At 41.4% G+C, this 16,921-nt stretch overlaps 1 protein-coding gene across 1 annotated transcript; it reads left to right on the top strand.

Moving 5' to 3' along the window:
* The first annotated feature begins 3,630 nt into the window (after positions 1-3,630).
* Positions 3,631-16,692, top strand: CUPIN1 (cupin superfamily member 1). The gene is made up of 9 exons (NM_001371796.1): positions 3,631-3,738; positions 4,418-4,651; positions 5,194-5,400; positions 8,191-8,421; positions 9,571-9,724; positions 11,640-11,749; positions 12,530-12,643; positions 14,031-14,177; positions 14,981-16,692. The coding sequence occupies exons 1-9, from the start codon at positions 3,655-3,657 to the stop codon at positions 15,113-15,115; spliced, it is 1,416 nt and encodes a 471-aa protein (NP_001358725.1). The 5' UTR covers positions 3,631-3,654; the 3' UTR covers positions 15,116-16,692.
* The last annotated feature ends 229 nt before the right edge of the window (positions 16,693-16,921 follow it).

Below are 16,921 nucleotides of genomic sequence, written 5' to 3'. Positions count from 1 at the left end.
TAATAGTAATAATAAAAAGGAGCCAGGCGAACATTAATTGGGCATTTACTGTGTACAGGCACTATGCTAAATGCCTTATTTATTTGATTTTTTAATGTATTTATTCATGAGAGACCCAAAGACAGAGAGAGACACAGGCAGAGGGAGAAGCAGGCTCCCTGTAGGGAAGCCCGATGTGGGACTCGAACCTGGGACCCCAGGATCATGCTCCGGCAGAAGGTGGTGCTAAACTGCTGGGCCACCTGGTCTGCCCAGCTAAATGCTTTATATATATTAACTAGTTCAATCCTGTCAGGCTTCTATGAAGGCAACTGCGTTAGTCCCATCGTATAATTAAAGAACTTGAAGCCCAGGGAGGGTGGATAGCTTGCCCCTGGTCACACAGCTAATAAGTGCAGAGTTAGGGTTCAAACCTCTGTGGTCTGGCTCCAGAATTTGCACATTAACCACTCGACTCTAACATGGTGCCCTGGTTGTACTCTGGACAGGACTGATGTTCATCTAGTTCGCGTTCATCTAGCGGCCACGCCAACTAGCTACTTCTGTTCTGACTACTCAGTGCTGTGCCCTATGGCGGTTGAATATTTTGGGGCCACTGGTGAATAACAAATGTTCGTATCTTCTAATTATGTTTCAATTGCGCAGTTATTCCATTTGACAGTGTAAGTGAACTTTAGGGAATATTTTCAGGTGTTTCTGTTTGGAGGTGCAGTAGCTTGAACATTCTGACATCCAAACCAAAGTGTTTGGCATGCATTTGTTAATTGTTCTTCCCAATTTTGTGGCATTAACCCATGTCTGTCTCTGGCCGCAAAGTAGAAGTAGTGTGGCTCTTGTTTAAAAGTGATAATTAGGGGCCCCTGGGTGGCTCAGGGGTTGAGCGTCTGCCTTCAGCCCAGGGTGTGACCCTGGAGACCCAGGATCGAGTCCCATGTCGGGCTCCCTGCTTCTCCCTCTGCCTGGTCTCTACCTCACTCTCTGTGTCTCTCACAAATAAATAAACTCTTAAAAAAGGTGGTTACATGTGTGATTAGGTGTGTTACGAAAATGGAGTGTTTGAAAAATGGGGTTACCAGTGTTCTACTCTCTATATGTGCCTGGCACTGACTTGGTGATTTGGCTACTTGCTTGTAGACTCTGGTTCAGTGAGCAGCCCCACCTACTTCCTTCCCAGCCTGCCAAGCATTTCTGGTCTAGTAGAAACTACTGGACTCCTGAGGGTGATGGGAATGGCTAGCTACCCCCTACTGAGTGGCCTTTGGGCTGCAACTCAGTTACATTCATATGTCTTAAAATTATTTTGATAATATTCCTTTCAGCTGTTTTTGCTTCAATTCATCTTGAACTATTTACACGTACATCAGAGACATGAAGTTTTCTGGCAGCAAATGGAAATGGGAAAATCTCTGGCAGAAAGTGAAAGAGCTGGACATTTGTTTGGCTCTGCCAGTGACTTACTGTGTTATTTTGGGAAAAATACTTAGCCTCTTTGGGCCCTGTTTTTTTTCTTTCTCTTTCTTTCTTTCTTTCTTTCTTTCTTTCTTTCTTTCTTTCTTTCTTTCTTTCTTTCTCTCTCTCTCTCTCTCTTCTTTCTTTTCTTTCTTTCTTTCTTCTCTCTCTCCTTCCTTCCTTCCTTCCTTCCTTCCTTCCTTCCTTCCTTCCTTCCTTTCTTTTTTTCTTTCTTTCTTTTTCTTTCTTTCTCGATGTATTTATTTATTTTAGAGAGAGTGCAAGCATGAGCAGGAAGGGCATAGGGAGAGGGGGAGAGAATCCCAAGCCGACTCCATGTGGAGCCTGACACAAGGCTTGATCCCATGACCCTGAGATTATAACTCTGAGATCACAACCTGAGTCAAAACCCAGAGTCTGACGTTTAACCAACTACACCACCCAGGGCCCGCCCTCTGTTTTCTTATCCACAAAGATCGAGAGGACCTCATCTGGCTGCAGCATGCTTTGATTTAGTGCTGAAGTGAGTTTTCATATAGTCTGGATGATGATTTGCTTGTCTTGCCATTTAAATAAATGCTAAATGTAGCTCCCAGATAATGCTGGTGACAGAGGATTACGTTTTCGTACTTCTGAGAAAGAAAAATGGCAAAATACAACATTGTGTAAAACTTGCATTGGAGATTCATATAGTACCATTAGCTGATAAGACCAAGGAAAAATAGCATGCTTTCATTCAGTCTTAGAGACCTTTCATTATAAAACATGTCCCATTTTCAGAAATGTTAAGGTGTGGAATTCATTCCAGTTAACAAATGCACAGGGAAAATCAAACAGGAAAAACATCGTATTTTATGGTACCCTGATAACAAGATGATGTCACTTTACTGGCCCCACAGATAAACAATTCAAATATTTTATGACCTCAAAATCAGTAACATTCATTGAAATTCCAGGTCTTGTTGAGAAAGGCTACACTGGTGTGACGCACTGCTGCATCTTAGACTTGATGAAATATGATAGGAAGGCCACAGTGTCAGCTCTTCCTCACTTCAGCATAGTGATAACCTGCATCTTTGTTGGCACCTGAGCTGCCCAACCCAGATAGGGTGTACATTTCTATCATTATGTTCAGGAACTGCTTATAGACAAGCCAGAGATGGGAAATAGAACGCAACTGACTAACCGTGCCTACCTCCTGAAGCTGTGTTGGGACTCAAAGACTCAGCTCAAAAAAATGATTCCAGAGAAGTCTCATCTCTGATGCAATCCCTGTCTTCTCTGTCCTCACAGGGCATCATGCATGCTTGTGTCATTACACAGCACAGTCTTTGGTAGTGGTTTCCTTTCCATATCTCCTACTAGAAGCTATTCAGGCCTCATGAGATTGCACAGGAGTAGCAGACAGTCTGGAGTATAGTTCGCATTCACCTATGTTCACTGAAGGAAGACAGATAAGAAGATAGAAAGCAGAAAAGGATGGATGACTACTTTATGGATTATAGGAGTGGCTTTTAGATGACTCAGGCCACCATTTGTCACCAAGAAATATGATGCAAGGGAATTTTGAATGAAGACTTAAATTTCAGGGAACATAATTCTTCAAGAAAGCACATGGAAAATCAGTCCATTGTTTAGCGGCAAGACCGATTTGGATGAAAATAGATTGTACTAAACTAAGCACCCACCATGAAACTCTGCAGAGAACCTGTGTCATGAAAAATCTTCTGATAGGCAGCACTTTGCTCTGATGCTAATATCAGCTGGGCAGTTACTGTACCTCCATGTCTTGGTTTCCTCATCCACAAAATGGCAAGACTCAGAGTACGTGATAGGATTGCTGTAAGCAATCAGTCACATATGTATGTGATTAGTACCATGCCTGGCATACAGTGGAGAAGGAAATCAGTATCAGTTGTTATTATCTGTGTATTCGTCATCAGTTGGCAAAGAGTTGAGGACCAACGGAAGTGTTTTATTGGTCTCTAATTTGGCAATTCTTTCTAGGGGTTTTTTTTTGTGTTTTTTTTTTTTTTTAAACCAAGGTTGTAGCTTCCTTATTTTGTTTCCTTAACTTTCAGCTCTATATAAGTACTCTGTTACTTAGGGGTTATCATTCTTCACTTCTCAGGGATCTCCTCATCAGCTAAAGCTACGCTTTCCCCCCTTTTTCATTTTCAGTGAATTGATTGCTTCTTTTTGCAAATGGACAACTCAGCATTTGAAATGCAAGAAGATTCTGCCCAGAATGCTTCATCTATGGGGAAGATGAACACCACCTACAGAATGGTAAGGTGGAAGTTTACTCCTTGAGATGAGCTCCCCCTAACCCTTTATGCAGAGCTCAGGGAAGGAACCCTTTTAGACCAGCTTTCCATAGGTGATTCTCTTTAGAAAGGTAGCATCTCCTGCTCTGAGCATTTCTTGATTTGCTTTCTGTCTCATAAACTCTTAGCTCATGTATTTGTAATGTGAAACCAAGAAATAGTAACAAAAAAATATGTGGACCTGTCATGCTAGTTATGTTACTTTCCCCGTGCTTATTACCTATACATGGAAGTGCTTATGTACATTCTGGAACTAAGAAGTTCTTAGAATATAGTCTTTATAACTTCTTTAATTTTCAGGTGAAGAGGTTGGTAAATAGGGACTAATTAGCTGCACTGGAATGCATTTTATAATCAAACTGAACTGGCTACATCATTTTCTAGTAATTTATTCTGTGCTTCAGCGTTTCATAGGTTCATTTTTTTCCTTATTTATTTGGGTGTCAGTGAAGTGTATGGGATATGTTTGTGTGTATGTTTGTATTTATTTATACTCATATTTACACAGTATTATCTTACTGAGTATATTTATTCGACAAATGCATTTTTTAAGTAAAAGAAAATATAAGCCAAATTGAGAAAGGAGGCCATATTTTTAACGCATCAAGAATAGAAAATAATGGCTTCATAATTTCTCTTAGGAGAAGAAGAGGCAGTGGTCACTGATGCGCATTTTCCTGGTGTGTCTCTTGGCGTGCACCGTCACTACAGCAGTAGGAGTGCTGATACTTTCCTTGGTTTATCTTCAGAACTCTCAGCCACATTCACAAGTCCATCTAGAACTCCAAGCTGGGCCTCTGCAAACAACGGTTCCCCTGGTGCAAAAGGCTGTTGATCCAAAATTCCAGTTTCTTAATCATTTGCCTAAATCCAAGGTATGAATCACACATTTAGGAAAAAGAATCATCAAAAAAAAAAAAAAAAAAAAAAAAAAGGAAAAAGAATCATCTATTGTAACAGTGATTTCAAAACAAAGTTTCCATTGCGTGTGTACTAAGCTTTGTTCTCTCCTCATGACAAGGAGCCAACTGTTGGCCATCGAGAGGAAGGGAGGTGAGCCATTGGGAGAAGGAAGGGCTGGATTCCTGTTGGCCCCAGGCAGAGATTGTCTCTCATAGCCAGCTCTGCGTCCAGTTAAAGGGGAGGACTGTGGATAGACAAATGCAAAGCTCTCTATTCTCTTGTCAGGACAGGTGTTCCTTTCACGTCTGTCATGGGCTGGACTGAAAGCCCGGGGGCTACTACTACTGTCATTCCTGGAGTCTAGCAGACCCATCCTTCCTCTTCTGGGACGCTAGTCTTCACTCCTCACCACAGCCTTTTCTGTCTTGCCTCCCACTTACTCTGCAGGCCCAGTGGCCTCATGTCCTTCAGGTGGCTTGCATATGTTGACGGTCGCTTGCCTGTGACTTTTCAGGTGTTTGAATTCCCCGGTGGTGCAATCCAGTGGGCCCGGTACAGGAATGACGTCAAAGAGTATCTCAGCATTGAAGAAGAGGCCTTTGGCAGCAGCTTGAACAGTCAGAGATCACAGATGACTCTGGGGACCCTGAGAATAAAAAGCAATGGCCTCCGGGCCCCTCACTGGCACTTCAATGCTAATGAGCATGGCTACCTTGTACAGGTATAACCAGTTGGCCTGTGTTCTGCGCCTCAGTGTTTATGCTATGTGTCCTCCAGCTATTATTTTAGTTGTTGCAAAACCTACTCAAATAAGTGATGGGCAACACCCAGGCTTTGGCGGTGTGTTCAATTAGATTAGTTAGCAGTGCCCTGAAGCGGTAACCTGTTTGTTGTAATTAATCTTGGCATCACTTTGAACTTCTTTCTTCAGTATGAAATCATTTTTCACTCGCTATTGTTAAAATAAGATTAATGTTCCATCCTTTGAGCCAAAGCTGAAACTCGTAGCTCTGATCCAGTGATCAAAGAAATGGCAGCTTTCTTCTAAGGATAAAAAGCAATTTGCTGGTGTTCAGCCTGTGGAGTCCCTAAGACCAGGGCAATTGGATGCCCTTTTGTGGTTCAGACTTTTTAGAATTTTTGGGAGTCACGTGAAAGAGAGCTGGAGGTGATATGAGCATTTTCCACTTGAATTTCAAATAATTCATTAATTCTAAAAAGTATTTGTTTATTTATTTATTTATTTATTTATTTATTTATTTTTTATGATAGGCACATAGTGAGAGAGAGAGAGGCAGACACACAGGCAGAGGGAGAAGCAGGCTCCATGCACCGGGAGCCTGACGTGGGATTCGATCCCGGATCTCCAGGATCGCGCCCTGGGCCAAAGGCAGGCACTAAACCGCTGCGCCACTCAGGGATCCCTAAAAAGTATTTGTTGTTACCTTCTGTATTCCACATACTAGGGGAGGAGCAGTAACTAAGCGCTCATGGCACTTTCAGAGTTTGGTCTTGCCCCCATGATCTTGTTAAGAGATCAGTCAGTGTCATGTGACATATTTCTGTTGTGTTACTAAAACTCCTTTTTTTAAAGCAATTCATTCAGTTTTAGAATTTTCAATAGGAAGAGAGATTAGAGTTTCATCTATCTGAGACCAAACACTTCTTATTCTTAGGAGAGAATGGAGGCTCAGAAAGATTCACTTTTCTAAAGGTAAACTGTAGTTGTTGGCTGCACTGGGACAAAGTCGATGTTTTCTGACATTTTGTCTTTTACCACGTATATAAAATATGTAAAAGAGGATAGTCTCAGGGCATCTGGGTGGCACAGTCGTTTAAGTCTCTGACTTCTTGGTTTCAGCTGACATCACGATCTCGGGGTTGAGAGATTGAGGCCTGTGTCAGACTCCACGCTCAGTGTCTGCTTGGGATTCTCTGTCCCTCTTCCTGGGCCCCTCCCCGTCTCCTAAAATAAATAAATAAATCTTTTGGGGGAAAAAAAGTCTCTAAAAGGTTAGTTTCCATGGCTCTGGCTGAGTAGTGGCAGGGTAGTAGGAGGAAAGAAAGGCAGGTAAGTAGAAGGGGACCCTTAAAAACAGACCCCAAGGTTGGGAAATTAGTCTGGAGCATGTTCCAGTAGATAAAAGGCCTGGAATCCAGCTTAGTCTGGGGAGCTGTTCTGGAAGTCCAGACAGTTTATAATCTGAACTTCTAAGTGTGGGCTAGAAGATGGTCAAAAGTTACGACTTCCAGTTAACAAAATGAATATATCATGCAATATAATATACAGCATGGTGACTTTAGTTAATAATACCGTATTATAAATTTGAAAATTGCTGAGTAGATCTTAAAAGTTCCCGTCATAAGAAAAAATTCTAATGAGGCAAGTGGATGTTAAAACTAGACTGGTGGTGATCATTTCATGATATGTACAAGGATCAAATCTCTATGTTGTACACCTGAAACTAATATAATGTGAGTCAATTATATCTTAATTACAAAAATATAAAAAAATTCAACTGTAAAGGAAATACATGTGGGCTAGAATATTGTTTAGATCCCAGGAAAATTGTAGGATCTCTCACTCACATGGTAAGGAACCAGCCAATAGAATGTGAAGGAAGCCCCTCTCCTGCATATTCACCCATGGAGGGCGCTTTTGTTTCTGAGTGTCTTCAGGAAAGCCTTGGAAGGAGTGGACTCAAGAGGAGTGGGCATCTGGGGTGGCCAGTGTGCATGGCCCTGCAGTGCCTACCCCGCTGGCTACTGTGCTGTCTCTGCTGGGCATTTGGAGTAGTTGGTCCCCTGAGATGGATACACACTTTATTGCTGTTCTCTGCCTGCGGACTTGGAGAGAGCTCTTTAGAAGTTTACCTTTCCCCTGGATCTTTTTTTTTTTTTTTTAGATTTTATTTATTTATTCATGAGAGACAAAGAGAGAGAGAGAGAGAGAGAGAGAGGCACAGAGACACAGGCAGAGGGAGAAGCAGGCTCCACTCAGGGAGCCCGATGTGGGACTCGATCCTGGGACTCCAGGATCAGGCCCTGGGCTGAAGGTGGCGCTAAACCACTAAGCCAACAGGGCTGCCCTCCCCTGGATCTTTAATACCCATCTGGAACTGAGTTGTACATGCCTGTGTAGACACAACAAAGACTTCTTTTTTAAAAAATATTTTATTTATTCATGAGAGAGAGAGAGGAGAGAGAGAGAGAGCGAGAGAGGCAGAGACACAGGCAGAGGGAGAAGCAGGCTCCATGCAGGGAGCCCGATGCAGGATTCAATCCCAGGACTCCGGGATCACGCCCCAGGGGGAAAGCAGACGCTTAAACTGCTGAGCCACCCAGGGATCCTCACATCTGTAGTGTTAAAATTTCATAGGGTGGTGATTAGTGAAAAAAAAAAAAAAAAAAAAAAAAAACTAAATTGGTACCTTATAAGAGAGGTGGTGAAAAAAGTTTGAGAAACATTACTCTTAAGTGGTGTAAAATATGTTTTCTGTTTATGTTTCAGGGCACAGCATGGATTGGGGTGGTGGCTAATGGTGGTGAAGTTACCACGTACAATGTAACAGCCGGCCAAGTGATCTTCTTCCCTAAAAATACTCTACACTGGATAAAGAATGTGGGAAATGAAGACTGCTTTTTCTTGCTCTTCTTTTCCACACATGATGAACTTCAGACCCTGGACGTTGATGATGTATTTTTTTCTGTACCTGAAGACATTGCTTCCAGGTCACTTAAGGTCTGTACCACTGCTGAAAACAAATCCCTCCTTGAGGGTGTGCATTACATAGGCACAAAGAAAGCATGAGTATTTGTGTTTCTAGGGTAGCAATTAGTAGGGTAAGAGTTGGGTAATGAACTCAAGAACATAACCTGTGTTCCTGCTAAAGATATAAAACTTGTTGAAATTGACTTAGCTTTTACTTTCCTTTATGAAGGATTTCCACAGGAAACTTAGTGAATTATATCAAAAAGTGAATACAAACTATAGTGAATTATATCAAAAAGTTTTGATAGAGTTAATAACAATTACTATAATTTACGTCTCTGAAAAGCCTTAAGCTCATTCAGGGAGAAGGTTGCTACAGATGATGTAATTCTGTTTTTCTAATCTAATGTAGAGAAGCTCATTGTTTTCCTGAAGGAAAGCTACTCTTGTTCTCTAAATACTTCTGTTATCATGGAGGGACTGACTGCTCATAGGGCTGGGCGCAGTCGGAGAGGGCCAGATACGGATGCTGACAATACAAATGGGTGATCAGAAGAATTGGTGATGGCCCGGGTGTGGCAACTGGAAGGAGTTCTGTGATAAATTTAGAAATTTATTTGGGTGTGTGTGGGGGGTGAGATTTATGTTGCAGCAGATCCTGGTCTAATGTTAAAGGGAGAATAGGAAAAAAATGAGTCATTAGGAGAATATTGGTAAATATGAGAACCAGTGTATCCTTTTGTAGGAGTTATGAGGATTATAAAACATCAACACATTTAAAGCCAAAATGCATCGAGAACTTGGAGGATTGTCATAAATATCACAAGCCTTAGGCTGATTGAGGTCAGTCAGCCCTTTGACTAGGCCACTGAAAAGCACACTGGTTCAACGCTATCCTGTCCTCAGCCACCTACCCTTCTATTATGAAAATTTGCAGAATTTCTCACAAATACCTTATACAATGTTTTAAAAAAGATTTTATTTATTTATTCATGAGAATACACAGAGAGGAGAGAGAGAGCCAGAGGCACAGGTAGAGGGAGAAGCAGGCCCCATGCAAGGAGCCTGACGTGGGACTCAATCCAGGGTCTCTAGGATCATGCGCTGGGCTGTAGGCGGAGCTAAACTGCTGAGCCACCGGGGCTGCCCCTACCTTATACAATTTCTTCTGTGTTTCAGCCTGAAGGTGGAATTAATTTCATTAGAACGTTCCAGAAGCAACAAGAGGATCAGGGGGTCAACCTTCCTCCCAACTTGGCAGAATTGGTTATAAATCCCAGTTATGTACAGTCTCCAGACAGTCTTGTGTGGAGATATTTTTATGACCTTAAAGGTATAGTACGTTATTCTATGAAACCTTTTTAGTTAAGTGTTTATGTATATGATTATATAGGTGTATTGGATTGGGATGTAAGCTTCTTTTTTTTTAATTTTTGATTTTTAAAAATTTTATTTATTCATGATAGACACAGAGAGAGGCAGAGATGCAGGCAGAGGGAGAAGCAGGCTCCATGAAGGAAGCCTGATGTGGGACTTGATCCCGGGTTCCCAGGATCACACCCTGGGCTGAAGGCAGGCACTAAACCGCTGAGCCACCGGGGCTGCCCTCTTTTTTTTTTTTTTTTTTAATAGCGGGTCACAATCAGGAGGAGTTTGAAAAAATACATTTCTCTACAGAGTAGGAAATGAGAGGAAAGGAAGAGAAGCAAAAGAGAATGTTGTAGAGGATTTCAAAGGGTGACGGGTGTGCGTTGGAGCTAGAGGTGCCTTGGGAAAAAAGGCTGATGAGAGAGAAGGGTCTAGGAATGCAGGTATTGGAAGCTGTGCTAATGAATTTATACTTTACTTTGATGGGAAGGAAGAGCAATTAAGGGATTTTAAATCGATTTTAAATTAAGTTTGAAAAACTTTTTTAAAGATTTTATTTATTTATTCATGAGACACACACACACATACAGAGAGAGAAAGAGAGGGAGAGGGAGAGACACAGCAGAAGGAGAAGCAGGCTCCATGCAGGGAGCCCGACGTGGACTCAATCCCGGGTCTCCAGGATCAGGGCCTGGGCTGAATGAAGGTGGTGCTAAACCGCTGAGCTGCCCAAGTTTGAAATTTTAAATTAGGTGTTGTATTTATTTTTAAAAATTATTTTGTTTATTTTGAAGTTACTTGACAAGAAAACATTAATTTTAGGCATTCAACATAATGATCCATTATTATTGTGAAATGATCCACTACACTTAATGTCCATCGCCACACACAGTTACATAATTTTTTTTCTTGTAATGAGAACTTTTAAGATCTTAGCAACTTTCAACTATGCAATACAGTATTATTAACTATAACGGCCATATGAAGTATATCCCCATGACTTAACTATCTCGTAACTAGAAGTTTGTACCTTTTGACTCCTTTCACCCACTCTGCAGCTACCTTACTCTCTCTCTAGGAGCCACCAATCTGTTGTCTGTATCTATGAGCTTGTTTTTTGTTCGTAGATTCCACAAATAAGTGAGATCATATGGTATTTGACTTTCTCTGACTTATTTCCATTAGCATAATGCCTTAAGGTTCATCCGTATTGTCCCAAATGGCAAGACCTCATTCTTTCTTCTGACTAGATAATATTCCACTCTATGTATATGTCACGTTCTCTTTATCCACTCATCGACTGATGGACACTCAGGTTGTTTCCATATCTTAGCCGTTGTAAATAATGCTGTGGTGAATATGGGGGTGCAGGTATCTTTTCGTGTTAGTGTTAGTGTTTTGAAGTGATGGCTAATCTAGCTGAATTGTGGATTGGAAGAGGACAGATGAGAGGCAAGGAGATGAGTTAGGGGCTCCTGAAGTCCCTCAAGTGAGGGATGGTGGTGGTGGCCTGCAACGTGGCAGTTTTGAGAGGGAGATAATTATTATGAAGCAGGAGAATTTAAGAGGTAGGACTGATGGGACTTAGTGGACTGGCTTGAGAGTGAGGTACAGATTGACCTGTAGGATGACTCTCAGGTCTGTCTGAAAGAGGTCACTCTATGTTAGAAATTGCAGGAGAGCTTGGAAGGTAGGACATTGATCTGACCGTCTCAGATCAGTGTCTTAGGGGCACATAGGATGTGGTGGCAGTGGTTCCTACACACGTTTCCTATAACTACAGAAGAGCTTATGTACCTTAGTGGGACTACATTTGGCTCTCCTTTTGTACTACCATTTTGAAGTATTTTATCTTGTTTTTTAAACTTTCTCTGACTCAGGTTCAAAAGAATATCAGTTTCCAGGAGGAGTAATACAACTGGCACAATATTGGAAAAATGCAAGTGAACTAAGCAACCTTGAAAAAATTTTTAGTGAATTCCTGAATCAGGTAATTGAGAAAAAAAAATCTGTAAATATTTTATTTATTTGAGACAGAGTGCTCAAGAGAGAGCATGAGTGGGGGTGGGGGGGGGGCAGGGAGGGGCAGAGGGAGAGGGGGAAGCAGACTCCCCACTCAGCAGGGAGCCCACCTCGGGGCTCCATCCCAGGACCCCAGGATCATGACCTGACCCAAATATGGATGCTTAGCTGAGCCACCAGGAGCCCTGAGAAAAAAAATTAACGATCATTAAGATGGATGAAATATGAGATTTAGATTGGATTCAGCCTTCTTTTGGAAAAAAGGAAAAGGAAAAATCTAGTCAAATGTTACTTGATTAATGGAAACTATTAATTGAGGCCTCTGTGGATGTGGGAGCTTTACTTCTTGGCATGGGTAGTTACATTAATGAGAAGACTGGATGCTTGTGAGACTTCTCTTTCATTTGTTTTTAAATGTTCAACTGGCTGCATTGCAACAGAGTACAATGGTGGCATCAAATTCCCTGAGTCAAGTCCTAGGGCTACTACCACTGTCCGACCCTAAGTAAATTACTCAGCCAGTCTACATTTCAATTTCATCCCCTGCAAAAAAGAGGGGGAATAATAGTACCAACCCTACAAGATTGTTGTAAGGAAAAAGAGACATCATAAAAATAAGGGATATAAAAAATTACATGTTCTCAGGGAGGGCTGCAGAAAAGTTATAATTAGGATTATATAAATGGTTAAGTTGCGGAGTCGAGTGTTTGCTGAATAACTGGATTTACTTTTTCCCCCCTTTTTCAAGCATCAAAATGCCCTCACTTTGAGTACACTCAGAATTTATAACAATGGATTACGACAGCCACATTTTCATTTTAATGCAAATGAAATGGGATACGTAATAAGTGGATGCGCAAAGGTAATTTCTCCAGGAACAGCTTTTTGAACTTTCCTTTTTATTGTTTTAAGGATTTATTTATTTATGAGACACAGAGAGAGGCAGAGACACAGGCAGAGGGAGAGGCAGGCTCCCTGTGGTGAGCCCGATGTGGGACTAGACCCCAGGACCCCGGGATCACACCCTGAGCCAAAGGCAGATGCTCAACCACAGAGCCACCCAGGTGTCCCTTGAATGTTCTTTTTTAATGTAGAAAGAAGGAAACAGGAGGTTTTTGTTTTGGTTCAGATGTTGGTAACATTTAAAGATTTGGTGCTAATGGCTTTGGGGGTACAGGATCCACAGAAGACAGGCCATGCTAGATAGCTTCTCACTTTGATGTTAGCATGAGAAGAGGCTAAGAATGCATCAGAAATGATAAAGAAGTGATCACTTACAGTGAAGGGTTTGAAACATTTTACAGTTTCAGAGTTTCACATGTTTAGGTATTGCAAGGTTTACTGTGCTGCCCTTTGGGGAATATGAAGTAGCCCTTTGCCTCTCAGAGTAATGTGAGTGGGATGGCTGGGGAAGTGTGGAGCGGCAGCGGTAGGAAGGCCACGTATCCCCATTTCTGCAGGATCCTTCTGATGTATGCTGGTCTTGATGAAACTGGGGACTCTGAAGAGAATCTTGGTTTGGATGATCATAAAAAAAGCCAAACTGAAGAAAAGCCATATTATGGTAGTGACTTGACCATAGTTCTTCCGGACTTTCCCGGGACTCCCTGGGGAACTCTCCAATGGCTTACACAGGTCAAATGGATGTCTAGCTTGTATTTGTCTGTACCTTTCCAACAGGAAGAACCAAACCAGACTGAATTGCGCTGGTTATGTCATACATAGCGAAAGTCTTGTTTTATGTTTTGAGAGGTGAAGGCTTTAATGCAATGGAAAAGGGCATTATGATCTCTCACAAATTATATTTCAAGGATCAGATTTTATTTTTGGTTTGCTTGTGTGCTCATGAGCGTGCATTTGTGCACGTTTCATCTCTGATCCTTTTAAGGAAGACTGTTAGGATGCTGCAGTCCTGGAAGGCTGAATTTTCCTGAGTAAGCAGAAAGGAGGGCACGAGGACAGTAAAACACCGAAATGTAGGCTTTCTGCCTAATTGTAGAATTTATAACCCTTAATTAGAACATAGTGATTGATGCTCTTTTTGCAAGATATTCCACAGTATTGAACTCACTAATGCATTTTGAGGAATGTTTAGAGTATCTTTTGACTTCTGTGTGGCTTTACCCTCACTAAAAAAGTCCTTTTATAACTGTATGTTTTTATTCATCTGTTCTTCATTAATACTTCTCCTTAATGAATATTTGGTTTTATTTGCTTAACTTCACCATTGTTCCCCTCCCCCCCTTTAGGTGGGCATTATCAATACTCAGGGTGCCATGGAGTTTAACGTTTACATTGGAGATGTGGTATTTTTCCCTGTCGGAACCCAACATTACATTAGGAGCGCATGTGATGAGGATTTTCTTTTCCTTCTTGCCTTCAGCACTGGAGACCAGGTGAATGAATATAAGCCAGTTGTAGAGGTTGCTGAGTGCCCATGATGTATGGAATATCCTGCGAAGCAAATGTGCCTGGACCACAGGAGGCCCTAGTAAACATGAGCTGAATGAATGCATGAATGAACTAGCAGAACCTATGTGTGAAGAGAAGAATCAAATAATAATCTCATTTGGTTATAAAGGGATCTAATAGGTCACATTTTCTCCCGACTCCCGAGTTGCCAACCAGTTGGGAAAAACACATACCTAGACATAGAGACAGACAGAAACACACAGTGAGACGGATCCAGAGGGACCAATTGAGAGAGGCTGACTGAGAAAGAGAGGAAGGAGAGTGAGAGAGACAGGGAACAAGGACAGGGTCAGCCCCAGCCACCTGGACGGCCAGTCAGACAAGCGGAGAGCGGCCTGTGTCTGGCTGTGGAGTAGGACGACGAGTTACCTGGCAGGCAACGAGGTTTGCTCTGCTGGGTATGGAGCTAGGAGAAGCCCTTTTGTTACTAGTCCCCACTCACAGGAAGACGGAGGGTCTTCCCTCATCAAAGAGAACTACCCTCAGTAGGATAGATGCCCTTCCAAAGAGTTTCAGGTGCCTCAGCACCTCTAGTGATCAATTGCATGAGAAGGTGAGCTCGAGGGAAGGCAGGCATACCAGGTGACCATTCACAGGAATTCATAAGGCTGTCAAGTCACACAGCCAAGTACCCTGCTGTCTGGCAAGTGCCTTGACAGCTGTAGGATCTTTGTAGGGATCTGAGGACTTTGGTGCTGATACATCTTGTTTTCGTTTCCCCTGCCAGTTGCAAACCCTTGACATGGATGATTATCTCCAGGCCACAGCCGACCATATCCTGGCCCAACTTTTCTTCAAAAAGCAAAGCGAGTTTAAGAAGATCCCCAAATTCAAGGAGGATCAGGCAATCAACCTGCCTTAGATTTGCCTGATGAGTTCACATTTACTCTCCTTCCTCATCTGTTATTATTTTTAAAGAAGGATCACTTTGCTAATGTACCTGGAACTCTTTACAGAGTAGAGGTGGGAAAGCAGGTACAAAAGAGCCGTGTGAGCTCATTTAGCTGATGGTGATTACAGGCAGTGCATGCTAAGGGAGCATTTCAGTATATTTTGTGTCGATTAGTAAATCTGTGGAGGAGACCCGATAAATCAATATGTTTTTGTATGGATTTTAGTGTATTTGTATATATTTATTTATTTTCCTTTTGTTACCTCAGATTTTATTACTTTCAGTGAAAAATCAATCCTTTTATGCAGATCAGTAAATCTTACTATTATGCATGTATTTTTGTCATTCTTCACCGTGAAAGAAAGTCAGCCTATGTACATACTTACTAAGGCGCCGGAACCCACGAACCTCAAATCTTGTCTGGAGAGTTCAGTATAGAACCCTTAGGCTGCTGATTCCTGACACTTTTGTTGGAATGGAGATACTTTATACAATGGCAGAATTTTCAAGGATTCCTCATTTGACTGGTTTTGTATTTACTGTGTATTAGCTGAGAAAATATTCAGTGATAAACTAATTATGAATTCAGTACCTTCTTTGAATGTATTGGATTTTGTTAATCACATCGGCAACTATTTACATTTGAGGAGTAGTCATCCCTGTATTTGAGAAGCATGTGGTTTACTTAGTCCATTGGCAATGCTGGCTCTTTATGTGGATGCACACACCGCTTGTCATCACTTGAAAACTGGTAGGGGCTGGTGGTCTCCAAGTTGGGGGCATTATCTTAGTGGAAAAGTTTGTTCAGATCTACTCTGTGCTGGGTTTTGTTTACATTTTAACAAGTGTCTGGTACCCCTTCATTGTGCCTGGGGACAGCTGTTAGTTCTGGTTTATATAGGACCATTTATATAGGCCGTTAATCCTATCCAGTCGGATCCCTTCTAACATGAGGAAGTAGCCATCTCCCTTATATACCTAATCAGATAACAGAAGGCCTATTATCGCTTGGAACTACTGTGTATTACCTTATTACCTTTTCTGGAAGAGCCAGTCAAGATGAGACTTGATAGCAATGGGAGTTTTATGATGGCAGTGTTGTTTTGAAGAGACTTTATAGGGAATAGGTCACCATCCAGGAGGAGGAACATCGTTGAGAAGATGTAGGGAACAGCAAAAGGCAATAGGTATATGGAAAGAGGACGTCCAGATAGAGGGGAAAATAGTCATCAAAGGCAAAGGGCAATGTGTGTAGACAGAGTTTCTAAGTTTTGTTTTACTTTAGGAACTTTTTTATGTACTATAAACTAGTTCATAATCCATTTTCTTATATTAGGAAGTACTGTATCAGGTTTTATTTAGTAAAGATTTTATGTATCTTTGTATATTATTTTGCCATTGTAATTTTCAATGAAATCTGTTCTTGTGGTTTTATGTATTTGAAGCATTATTGGTTTCCCTATATGCATCCTTGAAATATGACTTAGGAATCCAATCTATGTATTTAAAAAAGAAAAATCTTAAAAATAAAAATCTAATGAAGACAATTCAATTGGAATACTGTTGGTATGTTATTCTATGGCGGGATGTGTTCTACTTTGTTACTCTAATTTTAGTCCTTTCTTTATCCCTTTTTGGGATGATTTCTAGTTTTCATACCATTTTATTCTCAAGGGTCACTTAGTCCACTTATACTCAAGTGCTTTAAGCTTTTTGGTATATCAACTTTATTAATTACCAAATCCACAGATTAAAGAGTGAATTGCTCAATCAGAC

This window comes from Canis lupus, chromosome 1 (genome assembly GCF_011100685.1).
Source record: "Canis lupus familiaris isolate Mischka breed German Shepherd chromosome 1, alternate assembly UU_Cfam_GSD_1.0, whole genome shotgun sequence".
NCBI classification, from domain to species: domain Eukaryota; kingdom Metazoa; phylum Chordata; class Mammalia; order Carnivora; family Canidae; genus Canis; species Canis lupus.
Note: the sequence above shows the minus strand (reverse complement) of the source record. Positions and strands in the feature narration are given on the sequence as shown.

Bases quoted from the DNA above. Each gene is read 5' to 3' on its own strand.
- CUPIN1 (NM_001371796.1), top strand. From the start codon at position 3,655: ATGGACAACTCAGCATTTGAAATGCAAGAAGATTCTGCCCAGAATGCT. The intron at 3,739-4,417 runs GTAAGGTGGAAG...AATTTCTCTTAG, and splicing joins TGAACACCACCTACAGAATG to GAGAAGAAGAGGCAGTGGTC. The intron at 5,401-8,190 runs GTATAACCAGTT...TTTATGTTTCAG, and splicing joins AGCATGGCTACCTTGTACAG to GGCACAGCATGGATTGGGGT.